The 13599-nt window shown below is 40.0% G+C and overlaps 1 protein-coding gene across 1 annotated transcript in view; it reads left to right on the top strand.

Annotated features, from left to right (window-relative positions):
• Positions 1–13599, top strand: part of LOC124156654 (dynein beta chain, ciliary) — a 315587-nt gene that overhangs the window by 29776 nt on the left and 272212 nt on the right. The window contains exons 9-10 of the mRNA XM_046531313.1: positions 4827–4924; positions 10351–10483. Of these exons, the coding sequence (XP_046387269.1) occupies positions 4827–4924; positions 10351–10483 (231 nt within the window). The remainder of the gene's footprint in view (positions 1–4826; positions 4925–10350; positions 10484–13599) is intronic.

The following is a 13599-nucleotide window of genomic DNA, read 5'->3' as shown; positions in this document are numbered from 1 at the left end:
TGTAGAGCCGGGATGCGAAGAAAACTCCAGGAGTGGACCCTAATTTCAAGTTTTTAGCTTTCCAAAAGATGTTGAGTAGGAGACCAAGTGGATTCGGGCGATCAGAAGAGACAATTTCACCTCCACGAAAAAGTGTAATTGTACTATCGAATGGACAAACGCCTTCGCCGAAAAATCTTCTTTGAAAAGAAACAACTTGCTTCCAAATGCACTCGAAACCTCGAAAATATCATCATAATCCTTATATTCAGCAGAAAATTGTTTACGCATCAGTGGTAGTTAGGGCAAAAAAGTCGTAGGATTTTTTCATCCTTCACGGAGCTTCTACTTTTTCAGCATCCCTGAATTAAACGATGATATAATACTACACTAATGTTCTTACACATGCGCAAAATTAGGATAAAACTAGATTTTGCTTCTGCCAAGTGCCAAAGAGATTATTTTGAATAGATATATGTGCAAACAAGAATTTCATGGTAAATTATGAACTCACCATGGCGAATTGTAACCTCTTAAGAATTGGTGAACTAGGATTTGCTACTTTCGAGTTCCTGGGGAAATTTTTTTCAATGGAAAAATTCCATATCCTACCTTAGAAGTAAGAGGCGCCTGTCTCATTCCTTGCCTCACTTCGTCTTTCCTTTCTAATGCCAGAATTTCCTCTTGTTCCCAACCACCAAACCCCTTACAACGTAAGCAAGGGCGGATCCAGAAATTTTTTCGGGTGGGGGGGGGGGAGGGCACAAGGGTCTGACAGGCAAACGGTCTTATCATATTTAAGATGAAAAACGACATACAACAATTACTGAACGAAATGTTCCCTTTATTTTGATGTTATAATTTATTCACATGAAATTAAATGATTGAGGATTCGTAATACAGATAACAAAACGAACGTATAGGTTCAAAATAAGATTTTAGTCCGTAATATTAACATAAGTACGCGATATAATGGGGAAAATGTTGTAATTTAAGTTTTTTGTAGGACTCGGGGATAAATCTCAAATTATAAATATCCACGAGAGAAGTAGAGATTTTAAAATATATGATACATATATATACAATACAGATATATGTGTATCTGCATATGAAGTATACCAGAATCTTTAAAATATACAATTAATATCCTTATGGTGTAACCATGGATCATCTGACATGCATAAAATATGTCTGATATACAGATTTGCAAATATGTATACCGATGTGTTTCGAAATCTTAAAAATATACAGATATAATCCATTTGGTGCTACTCGTGCTACTAGGGTAATGATAACCGCACTAAAAATCTTGTTCAGTTTTTGAGCGTCTGGGAGGGCAGGGGGGCAGGTGCCCCTCCCCTGAATCCGCCTATGAACGTAAAGCAAGCCTGTGACTGGGATATTCATGTGCCCTCGACCTAAGAGCAGTGCTGTAGTTAGGCCGGTACGGCGTGCCCCCTAAGATCCAAACTCGTTATAAGCGTACCGGTTAAAATACATTCGCGGCCGGACGAATAATGCATGTTCAGGGGCGCAGCTAGGAATCGAGGCTAGGGGGGGTTTTAGGCACAACTAATACTGGGAAGTTAGGGGGTATGGAATAACCACCAGGGGAAGCGGGAGGTGGGGGGGGGGCCCTCCCCCAGAAAAATTTAAGATAAATGGTTTAAAATGGTAAGTTTTACGGCCTTCTGAGGGATATTTTTATAATCCTTACATTATTCTATAAGTAATATTAGTCCAATTTAGTAAATTGGATTCAAATTAAAAAACTCTCTGAGCTCGGGGGGGTTTATCCCTCAAAACCACTGCCTCAAAACCCTCCCTGCGCCACTGTGCATGTTCAGCTGTTATAATTTGGCGAGTACCGCCTACATTTTTTTTTCCAACTACAGCACTGCTTAAGAGCGGAAATGCTGACGAGAGAAGTCGGAGAGTACGCTGGGCAGTCGGCGTGTGTACACGGCTGAAGTAAGAATAAAGTGTGATTGTTCCTCGACATGAGGTCTTTCCTTTGTCTGTGCGATTTTCCCGATCAAACCCCGGGCGACGACGGCGAGAGGGCCTTGGCGTATCGTCATTTAATTAAACATCTACATCGTGAAATACCTACTCCAACAGTAATAATCTTTACATGTGTAATTGGAGTGATATGACTAATTGACTTTCAATTTTAGCTAACGAGGTTGCGTGTCTGCAGAAGGGCCGGCATATCCATGATCAAAACTGGGGGTGGGGGTAAAGCCATGGTTGCTCAACTCATGTCTAGGTAAGATTTAAGCATGGAAAAGGTGAATGAAACCAACATTTTAAGGAAACTACAACAGCTCTTTGCTAGTTTTTTTTAAATTATTTGCTTGAAAATATATTATTCTCTTTAAAGACATTTGCGATTTTTGCTTCTATTGGGGGGGGGAGCTGCCTCCTCCTGCCCCTCGCTGGGTACGCCCATATGTGCGACCCTCTTGTAATCTACGATTTATACCTGCTGCTTAGATTTACATACACAGACGAGTAGCAGTCGCAGACTTGAAAATCACAGGTTGCAGTCATATCCACGGACATTAAAATGCCCATCTTACAGCTGCGGCGGCTCTTCTGTGGTCGGAAATATCGATCTAATCGATACGTACTATCGATAGATGCACTGCGGCGCCTGCCCTCGTATCTGTGTTTATGAATTCTTTTCGAGGTGAATGAGTTTCATCTGCATGATCATTCGAATGACCTTGTGCGAGGCCATTCATCGTGTTAAACTACCACAAGGAAATCAGTGCACAGTGTTTCAAATGCCGGGAAATTCATTCCCTGTGATCAGCGGGTGGTACCTGGCTGTTAGAATCTTGATCTTAGAATTTCGTCACTAGGTTGCGTCATTCAGATAGAAGAGGTCTCGTCGTTGGTGTACTTCCAGGCCAGGATGTGGTGAGGCGTCATGCGTATTTGTTTACATGTAATAATTTTCAGAGTTGACTACTAATTTTCAATTCCGCTTTCGGGATCTCACTATGCCGTATTGTTATTATGTATTTAGTCGTCTCGGCCTCCGTTCTTGAGGCGTTGAATAACGTTTTATGATATTTTTTCTTTCTTCGGCCAGAAAAAACACGTCCTTCCAGACTCGCGAATGTTGTCTGGAAGACAACGACTGCTTGGCAGCAGCGATCTAAAGCGGAATGGAAAATATAGGCATCTTCCATGATATAGGCTAACAAAAAAAGCTTAAACTTCAGAGCCAACACTGTATTACTTTTTCGTTAAAATCGCGGCGCATTTTGAAGAGAGTTAGTATAATTATCTACTTGTATTTGATTATGACTGTCACTTTTCTAGAGAGAATTATTAAAGGAAGTAACATCTTTATGACCTACGTATTTAAAGGGTGTATTACCTCAATCGTGCATTACAAGGTGTGTGCGGTTATTACAGTTATAGCACAGTCACAGTGCAGTTGCCATAGCACAGTCTCAGTGTAGCCACAGCACAGTTTTTACTATAATACTCTATCCTTGAATAAATATAATTGACAGCCTAAATGTGGCTATTGCAACCCCTGTAGATCTTATTGAAAGCTAGAAGCAGAATTAAATCAAGATGGGACAGTTAGCAAAGAAATATAGTTCCCTTTTTTGTGTTTGTGAAGATTGGTAAACTGATCCAACCTGAAAATTGCATAGATCAATGTATAATAGTGACCAAAACGACTACATACACTCATTCGAATGTTGACTATATGTCAAAGGAAAGATAGACCATATTCCTGACAGACAATTTCTGAATTTGTTACGTTACATTTCCTTAGCATAAATAAAAAGGTGATGGGTTTCAAAATATTACTATCGATGCACTTAGGTCCTCTGAGAACAATTGACAAATCCTATTCTTCACATCACCTGACACTTAACATAAAATCCACCTAAATTTACTGCAGTGCTGTTTGTCAAGTTGCTCACACAAATGCCCACCGCGATAGTTTTTGTTGAAGCCTAAGTTCTAACTCAGTGGAGCACAATAAATGACAATAAGATATGAAAACTAAAGACCGAAGTGTGGGCCTTTGCCTGCTGCACCACTGCTCCCCATTCTGTCCTATTGGCAGTTTTCTCCCTCTCACTCCCATCTTGCCCAGGTCGCACTGCACTCGGTCCATCCATCTGCTCTTGGGTCTTCTTCCTTTGAATAGCCTCCCTTTAACCATCCGTTTTGGTATCTCATCTCCTCACATCCTCTCAACGTGTCCCATCCATCGTATCCTCTGTGCCTCGATATGAACTTTACCAAGTTCTTCCCTTCGATCAGCTGTTCTATTTCCTCATTATATCTTAACCTCCAATCCCCCCAGTCGTGTACTGGGCCATATATTCTACGACTGACTGATGCATGGAGGCTAGGAAAGGAGTGAGGTCAATGTCACATCCGAGGGCACATCGACATAAGATCACAGGTCAAAACGTCTTCTGCTGTGGGCTTCAAAATTCTTTTTAATTGGCGGGCAAGGAGACCCTCGTTCAATGCTCAGTGTGTTTGTTGTTCTTTGAAGCAAGGCAATGGCTCAGCAGCATTGCTAATTCAGCTTAAATCTGGCACTTGGAAATTTTTCAGCTTCTGGGTGGTAAGATTTTTCTGTCTAGGGCTGAAAATAACGTCCAATGCCTCTCAAACTTTTTCCCATCTAGACTAACAGTAGCTATTCTGATTCATTTTGCTAATATTTTAAAAGTTTAAGCTAAGATATTTGATGTTACTGAAGTTAGCTTGCTTTTTCTAGAAATGTGATGATCCTCAGTGAAGAATTAATTAATTATATATTTAAATGTTTATTCCTTTTTTTCTGTTATGATTTACAGGCCAAGAGGTTTCTGGATCCTTCATCAATATTTCAAAGTGACGTGGATGAGGCCATGCAAAGAGTTCAGCTTTCCATCTCCGTGTTAAAGACATTCAGGTAATACCCGGAATACGAACCTGGTTTGAACACTACAGTGGAAGCCTGGCTTAGTGAGTATCGCATTTTACGAGAATCGCATTTTAGCGAGTGATAGTCTTTGAACCACCAAACGGCCTATGCTTTACATGTAAAATAAATCGGATTTAGTGAGGTCAAAAAGTTCCTTACACAGTGTACGCTCGGCTTTACGACAGATATTTCTTGACGGCGATGCACCACTGAGCAATCATTGACTGTTATGTTTTGTATTATCTATTTATTAAACTAAAAAAAGATATATGTCAGATCTCCAACACATAAAGCCAGTCATGTCCAACCATTCATGTGATTTACAGCCTTGAGTACGCTCTGTGCGCTCCTGTTCTTCTTTTGTTAAGCCCAGTTATCAGTGGGAGAAAGAGGACACCAGTGGGAGGGGGAATAGTTCTCCCCATCCTCTTTGGTTGGCTTTGTTGCTCATAGGCTACATCTTAGAAGCCGGAACTGATATTTTTGTGAAACCCCCTCCATTTTTGCGTGTGTTAGGTATGGAAGTTGATAGCGCAACATTGTCGTTGTTAGATCAGCACCCTTACATTGACTTTCGACTTAAGGAAAGCTAGAGCAATTGTACCTGCTGTTGCAAGCTATCAGGCAATGTACATTTTGATATTTCATTTATGTATAGGTTAGGATGAGTCGGTTCTTCAATTTGTTCGGTTCTCGGTACCAGTCCAGTTCTCCCCAATGGGTTCTCGGTTCTTGATACTCGGTTGCAAGGATAAACTCTTATTATCTGAATGAATGGCGAGTTTAAATGAACAACCACAAGAAGTGAATGAAAATAATTTCATTAAAGATGTAAAGTAGCAAGAAAGCTCTGTTAAAGAAACTTAAGATCGTCTCCATAATTTTATTAGCCAAGCCAAAAAGTTTAAATGACATGTTGTTAAAGAATGCATGATCGACCAATACGTCACATTACATCAGGCAGCCACTGGTTCTTTCTCCAGGTTTTGATTTTAAAAATTCAACATTTTTACCCTATCTGTATGTAATCTATTTTTTTTGTATAAATATTGCCTGTAGTACTGAACAGGTGTTCAAGGAAAACAGTAATGGTTGATTTTGATTTTGAAGGCCCGCACGAAATATGCTTGCAGCACAGTTAACACACTGCATAGCATCAGGATCAATAGTTAAACTTCCCCAACTCCTGATGATATCATCTGTTGATTAGTTGTAACTTGTGGGTCAGCTCAAAATATATTCTCTATTCTGTGATGAAGTTTAAATTTTTACATTAATTGACAATTTATTTGCATGGTTCACTGTCGCAGTTCATATAACCTCAACAATAAAGAGCTCAACACGCCGGTACAGCCACACCGTGGATAAATTCAGCGGACGTGAGCTAACGCAAAATTGTAATGCAGTGCTGCATTTTGCAGGATAACCACACTTTTCGATGCCTTGCATAGGCTTATCAACATCTATGAATAAGCTCTTGGAATGCATCATACTCGTATGTCGAAGAATTACTGTATATGCACATGATTAAATCGTAAGACCACTTTCAGACTAAACGATTTTCCACCGGCCATCGTTCACGACACGGCAATGCAGAGAGTTGTCTCGTCTGAAAGCCGCCTGAATTTCTCAAGAATGGTGGCCAGCAAAAAGTCGTTTCATCTGAAAGTGGCCTCTATGTAGCATTGTCTTTATTTCACGCTGGAGACGTCGCATCGCAGGGCCGAATTGAAATGGGCGCCGTGCCGTCAATGGTGCAAATCGACTCGTTTGGCATATAGAACTATGGTAAGTAGAATGAACAGCGCCGTGTCGTGGATGGTGGCAAGCAAAAAGTTAGCTCGTTTGAAAGTGAAAATGTTATAATGTTAGCGAGAACGACAAACTGACGAATCCTTGCACGTGTTAGTGAGCAACTCTCCAAAGAAAAAAAACGTGGACGCCATGCAATCAGAAAGTAATATATGCGTTTTGTAATATATTTTTCACTCTTTTGCCTTGAATATGCTGCAAACGATTTTGGCTTTGGGTGCCAAATTCAAATCCTCCCCATCACACCGAGCCAGTTGCAAAGAACCGACTTTATGCGATTGGTTCTCGATACCGGTTCCATACCCAAGAAAGGGCAGTACCAAGAACCAGGTAGGTACCGACCCATCTCTATGCTTAGGAATGTAGTTCGAACAAGACGACATTAGATATTGCTATGTAGGAAAATCACAATTATTACCAAGATGGTAAAATAACGGTCGACCTTAGGTTAGCGAACGAGGACTCAGCACCGCTGAGTAATCAACTGTAAAAAAAATTGTAAAAGCAGAATTACTGTTCTGATAGTAGAAATCCTCTTCTTTGCAACCAATCAGTGTGAATCTTCATTATCTCTTCTTCATACTCTCCAAAATTCTCTATGATTCAAAATTTCACATCATATCAGCAAAACTGTGACGCACCTCCAAACAATCCCTAAAATTTGTTTAAACGAATGGCTTAACTTAGATGCTGGTTACCCTCAAGGGCTATGTACTGTGTGAGCTCAATAATAAATTGCATTTCCTTCACCAGATCCTTTGAATCTCTTGGCAATGATTAAAATCTCCTATGCACAGACTCCTATGACAAAAGTAACATTCTGCTCTGAATTTTGCGACTCAGCCAATGCATCCTCGCTAATCCGTTCCCATGAGGTGCTTTTGTCATAGGTATATAAACCGCCCAGGGTTATTTTTCGGAGGATCTGAAGATTTTGTGCTTAAAGTAAAATATTTATATCATTGCAATCGCTATCCAAAAAACCCTTGGACTACAGTCTGGCTGGCGAGAGTTTTCCGATGACAGCCCAAAAGGAGGGGTGGAGAACCCTGCACCAGCACGGATTGCAGCCAATCACTGGTCCAAACATGCACGTCACTCCCTCGCCTAGTCATACTACGTTGTCACATGCACATGAAGCAAAGTAACAAGCCGTTTCTTCGAATCACCAAAAAATGGGATTGTTCCTTTGGGTCCGTCAAGGTCGTTGTCCCTTCTGGCTCCTTTCTTCACAGAAGCATTATATTTACGTGTAATGTGGGTGTTTCACTTTCCCCAAACTAGGCCCTTCTGGCTGTCATAAGACAATTCTTAGCAGGTGGACTATATAGAGGGGTGAACTCAATGCACCCAACCCTTCGAGCACGATCCAAGGCAGAGGGCTGATTTATGGGGCCTTAGCATTCAGCAGAGGAGAGTGATTGAAAAACTTCTACCATCCCGTCGATTGGATGTGCCCATTCACACGACAACGAAGAGTTGGGATGCAGGTAAGGGGTGGAGTTTACTCGCTTGGAGGGGCGGAGTGTACTCAGTCTCAGGGGTGTAGGAGTGTCAGATGGTTTGTCAGAGTGCATTATATTCAGGAAACAAAAATATTTGGGCCTTAACAGCAAAATTAAAATAATAGACGAGTGCGAAAGTAGCTAGACTTCAAAGATTGATATTGGGAGGTGCTTTGGTGTCTAAACATTTACATGGTTCACAATATTAAAGAAAGATAAAATTCGTGTAGCAGTGAACAAACTAGGAACACTTAGCAGCCAAAAATATTTGTGGCAAGGGGAACATCCACTAATGGAATCTGCACTGTTCAAGTGGTTTTGTCAACAAAGGTCTGCCCATAAACAGTGAGATGTTGAAGACGAAATATGACTACATTTCCAATGGGGAGATATATCTTCCACTACTGAATCATACCGTATTTCAGTGAACCTTTTGGCCAATTTTCTCAACTGTTTGATGTACTGATTAAACATTCGAAAACTCAACAAAACTGATAATGTTGGCATGATGTACTTGCAAAATTATGCAAAAGTTCCACGGCATGTCAAACATATTGATTCCGACTAATTACGCTGTTTTTACAGCTTTCTTCGGTGTTCAAAAAATACAAGAACGGGAATAAAATCACCGAAACTGGGGGAATTATTATTTTATAAAATTGAAAATCTGTTTCTTTCTTTACATATGTTGATACTCAACTAGATTATGCCTGATAATGACTCTTAACCTCTTTTCCTTACTTCTGACGTTAACTTCATTAAATACGGCGGAAACATAAGAAAAACTGTATGTACGAATGATTATGAGACTTAGTTGGGTTTATTCAACACCTTTGGACACTATGAGCTCTCGTTTGAGCGAGTTATTTCCGAGGGATTATAAGCACTCATTAAACTGGGCTTCTACTGTATATTCAAAATGTGTATTTGTGTTCTGTGTTTCTATGTTTTAAAAGCTATTTTTTTTTATTTAAGTGTCTTTGCTTGAATGCGTGAAGCGTTTCCCTTAACATTTTGTGTGTGATACACACATCCACATACACCCAAACATACTTACCTGTAAGTCTTCAGTATCAATCAATTTACTAGGGATGGTCGGATGGAGGGACGGTTTCAAATATCTGCGGATATTGCCCTACATCGGATCCAAACTTGCGGAAGACATCGGATTTGGATCCGAAATTTTAAATAATAGCTTCTGTGAATGCAATGTCCCATTAGGGTGGAAAGAGTTCCGATTATATCTTCGGATGCACTGTCGCATGCGATTCTTGTCCTACTCATGAACCGTTTTGTTTGAAAGTTCTCACAGAGGTTACGTAGCAGAATTTCAGCCGTGGAAAATAAAAAAGGCAAAATATGACTGGTACGTAGTGCGACTCTTCCCAAGAGATTGAACAATCATCGGGGGAATCTCAGCATCAGGAATTTGAAAATGCATTTGGATCGGTGGAAAACCTGTGGAAAAGTGCCATCTCTCTGTTCTTTCAATACTTATAGGATGTCATTCCACTATATCTTGCCTGCTCCAGTTACTTTTTAGTATCCATTCCTTAAACCCTTGGACTGCGGAAGTTCAGGATTTTAGCTGCCAGTGCAGAAGAGTGAGACCCCCTGTGCAGGAGGCAACCTCCCTGTCACCAGGGCTGGTCTGCTAGAATTAAGTCCATCCTTATGGTGAGGGAAAGTCCTCAATTTCGAGATATCAAAGGTAGCAATGAACATTTTGGGTAAATGCCGCCGTCAGCGTGCGAAACGTATAAAAACGTTCCCGCACTCTAAGGGTGTTAAGGGCATCTTTAAGTGCTGCTTTTGCTTCTTCTCCTCCATCCTCCTCTTCAAGTTCTTCTTCTTGATGGGACTGTTCACTAGGGTGTCTCGTTTTGCCACTTATTTTTTAGCAGCAAATCGTAATACGGGACAAAAGTTGCGTACAGATGGACACACGCTCCTCGTAAATCCTGTGAGCCTCTCTGCTGAGTTAAGGGAAATTATCAATCCTCGTTGCGAATGAATGCTTAAGCTGTAAATCATATCATCATTTTCATTAGGTTTCTGTGTGTGTGCCGCTCATGTGAACATTGCTTATTCCTTCAGGGGAATATTCGACCACTGCAGAGAGAACATCGCCTCTTATTTCAAGGACAAAGAGCCTACGCCTTGGACGTTCCACCCGAATGCTGTTTTTGAAAGATTTGACTCATTTTTGAAACGCTTGAAAATGATACAGGTAAGGCCTCATTTTTCTAAAAATCACTGTTGTATTTATTTCAATTATAATTTTAATTTGATGCAGATGTGATGGATGAATGCATAGAACAATTTACACATATTCAACCATATTTGGTGTGACTTGGTTGAAGCATTTTATATTATTTATTGTAATTTGTACTCTTTCAGCTTACATTTTCCTCATTATTCATGCAACGTATTCCACGTAATATGTAGTTGCATTTTCAGTACTCAACATTGAACGTAAAGACTAAACCAAGGCTTTTGAAGTTGCTGGTGTGGGTCTCTCTGTGGTTAAACCATTTTTCCTCCCCCATCACCCATGCATCTCAATTTAGTAATAGCTATACACTAATATCCTTTGCTAATTTCAGCATTATGGTGATATATTGTGTGTTTTGACTATTTAATTAAAATTAATATGCACAAGGTCTGGTTACCCGTATCCAATGAGTCTTGTACTACACTTCATTACCCTTGCATATACAGTTTATTATTTGGCTTTGTATGGAATGGTTTTTGATGTTTGGAAAATAGTAGCCCCTCTCTGAATGCTCTTTTTTCAATGACATGGGGGTTGATGCAATGAAGGAAAAGATTCCTGTAAATGTTTAATTGACTAGAATTATGAAAAAAGTGTAAATCAGAGCTCAAAGTTACATAACTGTATTGCATTTAAATGCTGTTGTTTAATAAGCAATGAATCATCTCACAGAGGCATATTTACGAGTAAACTAAGTTAACAGAAACTGAGTAAAGTTTCCTTAACTGAGTAAAGTATATTAAAGCATTTCTCTCATTTTAACTCAAATCAATTTGATTTAAAGTAAGGGAAATGCTTTAATTTGAGGTGCACTTATATTTATCAACTCTTGATAAATAAATGTAAAGATTTGGTGAAAATAGTAATTTTGTTATATCCCTTTGGCTTTAAGGTTTACATAAAAAATAATTATTTTTTGATTGCTTTTTGCTTTATGATAGAGGTGAGTTAAACAGTTCATTTGGACAAACCGTTCACTTTGAATCTGCTCAGTAAAAAGAACAGTTCAAAATACCTGTTCACGGTGAGCGGTCAGGGTCATTCAGGTGGAAAATACAGTCTATCGGGCATGTAGAGAATATGAAAACTTAGTGTAGTATCATATGGTTTGCCCTACATGTTGTAGTAATTTTAAGCAAATTCTGTCCTGAGCTTTACATTGGTTATCCGCGTGCAGGAAAATATCTACTGTCCACTTGTAGTTTAAGCCTGAATTAATATTTACAGTAGACTCTCGTTAATACGAACAACGTTGTTACGAAGTTCTCGTTATTACGAAGCAAATCGTTGGTCCCGTCGAAAAGGCCTATCCAAGCTATAGTAAAAGAAACGTTATTACGAAATTTTCGTTTTTACGAAATTACGAACCTAAGTCCCGGTCCCGGCGGTTACAATATGAACTTTATTACGAAGTTACACGCACAAGTCACGGCATTTAGGTGGATATTCACTACACTTAAGTTTTAATAATCGCGCCACGGTTAAGTTATTTTCGTGTACTGTGCCAAAGAGCGTCAATTATGGTTCTTTAATCAGTTTACGCGCTACATCATATAACAGCCTTCATTCCTGTGAAGTCGTGGTGACCCACTCATAACCGTTAGTAGATTGGATGTACAGTCAATCCTCTTCCTGTACACATTCGATGTACGAATTTTCAGAGATACGAGCATTCAAAACTTTCAAATTTCAAATTCGGCGCCTTTCGATTTGGCCGATACTACGCGGTGTGGCACTAGGAAACTCTCACTGTGATCACGATCTGAATAAGGTATCATTGAATCCAGTGTGAATTTAGGAACTGTTCAGCATTTCGCCCGTTCTTCGTTACCGCGGGGAGCTTTTTTTCGGCTCCGGATGCATCGCAGGCCCCGCTAGATCAGTTTGCCACAGTCGTGAGTTAACGCATACGTGTAATGCAGTGTTGCATCCCGCAGGATAACCGTACTCCCCGATAACTTACATGCAGACCGGCTGGCGAGGGTTGTCCGATTACGGCACAATAGGAGGGGCGGATAATCCTGCGCCAGCACGGTTTAGAGCCAATCGCTGTCCCCCAACGCACCTCACACCCTCGCCTAGTCATACAACGTTGTCAAATGCATAAACGAGCACCAAAATAAGCCTGATCCACCAAAATAAGCCCATTCTTCGAATCACAAGAACAAGTGATTATTCCTCTAGGTCCTTCACGGTCGTCGTCCCTTCCGGTTCTTCTCTTCATGGAACACTTTGTAAGCGTTTCCCTTTCTTACCTAGCCCCCTTACCCCCTACCCAGACCATTGTCTGTTACTGGACAACTCTCGGTGGCCGGACTGTAATTTTATCAACCTTGGAACAAGGTCTTGGGACGCATTTAGTTTGAACATCGGAGTTCATGTGTTTGGGAATCAACCCACGATTGCGTCATGGTGCAGTCTTCTGTTGAAAAACTGAAACGAATTTTCCTGTTTATATATATTTCCGCATAATTTAATAGCGTTTATAATACACTATTTCTTTCGACGAATCCTAAAATAAACGTTCTTACGAACCTCCGATTTTTCGGCCCCGTGAACTTCGTAATAACGAGAGTCTACTGTATCAACTCAGCATCAGATGATATTCGCGTATTTAGCTCCAGAAAAGTTATCAAATGCTCCTAGTTAAGTTTAGTTTCCCTCTTTAACTAACAGAAAATCAGAAAAGAGTCTATGGTTGATTAAACGGAGTAAGAAATACAGAAAATTTATTTTTTGGATCTACAAAGCTAAGCTCTGTAGTTTGTTTTCTTCGTCCACTAAAATTCCATGAATGTTTAAGAACCATATAAATCATTGATATCTTTTAATAAAACTTTCCCAAGGTTCCCAAACATTGCAACTTTGGAAAGAAAATACTTGTCCAGCTGCACAAGCGTGTTGCGAAAGACATTGTCCTGCAGACAGTAATAATGTAACATGGAGACATCAAAACCTGCTGCCTGAGCATGTAGAACAATTAGATTTTCTGCATGAGAATTTGAAAGGTTCAAATATTACATTTATGTATTATAATTGTACAAATACCGTATAAGCGTGTGTAAGAGACG

This window comes from Ischnura elegans, chromosome 3, assembly GCF_921293095.1.
Source record: "Ischnura elegans chromosome 3, ioIscEleg1.1, whole genome shotgun sequence".
NCBI lineage: Eukaryota > Metazoa > Arthropoda > Insecta > Odonata > Coenagrionidae > Ischnura > Ischnura elegans.
This window is presented reverse-complemented; position numbering and strand designations above follow the sequence as displayed.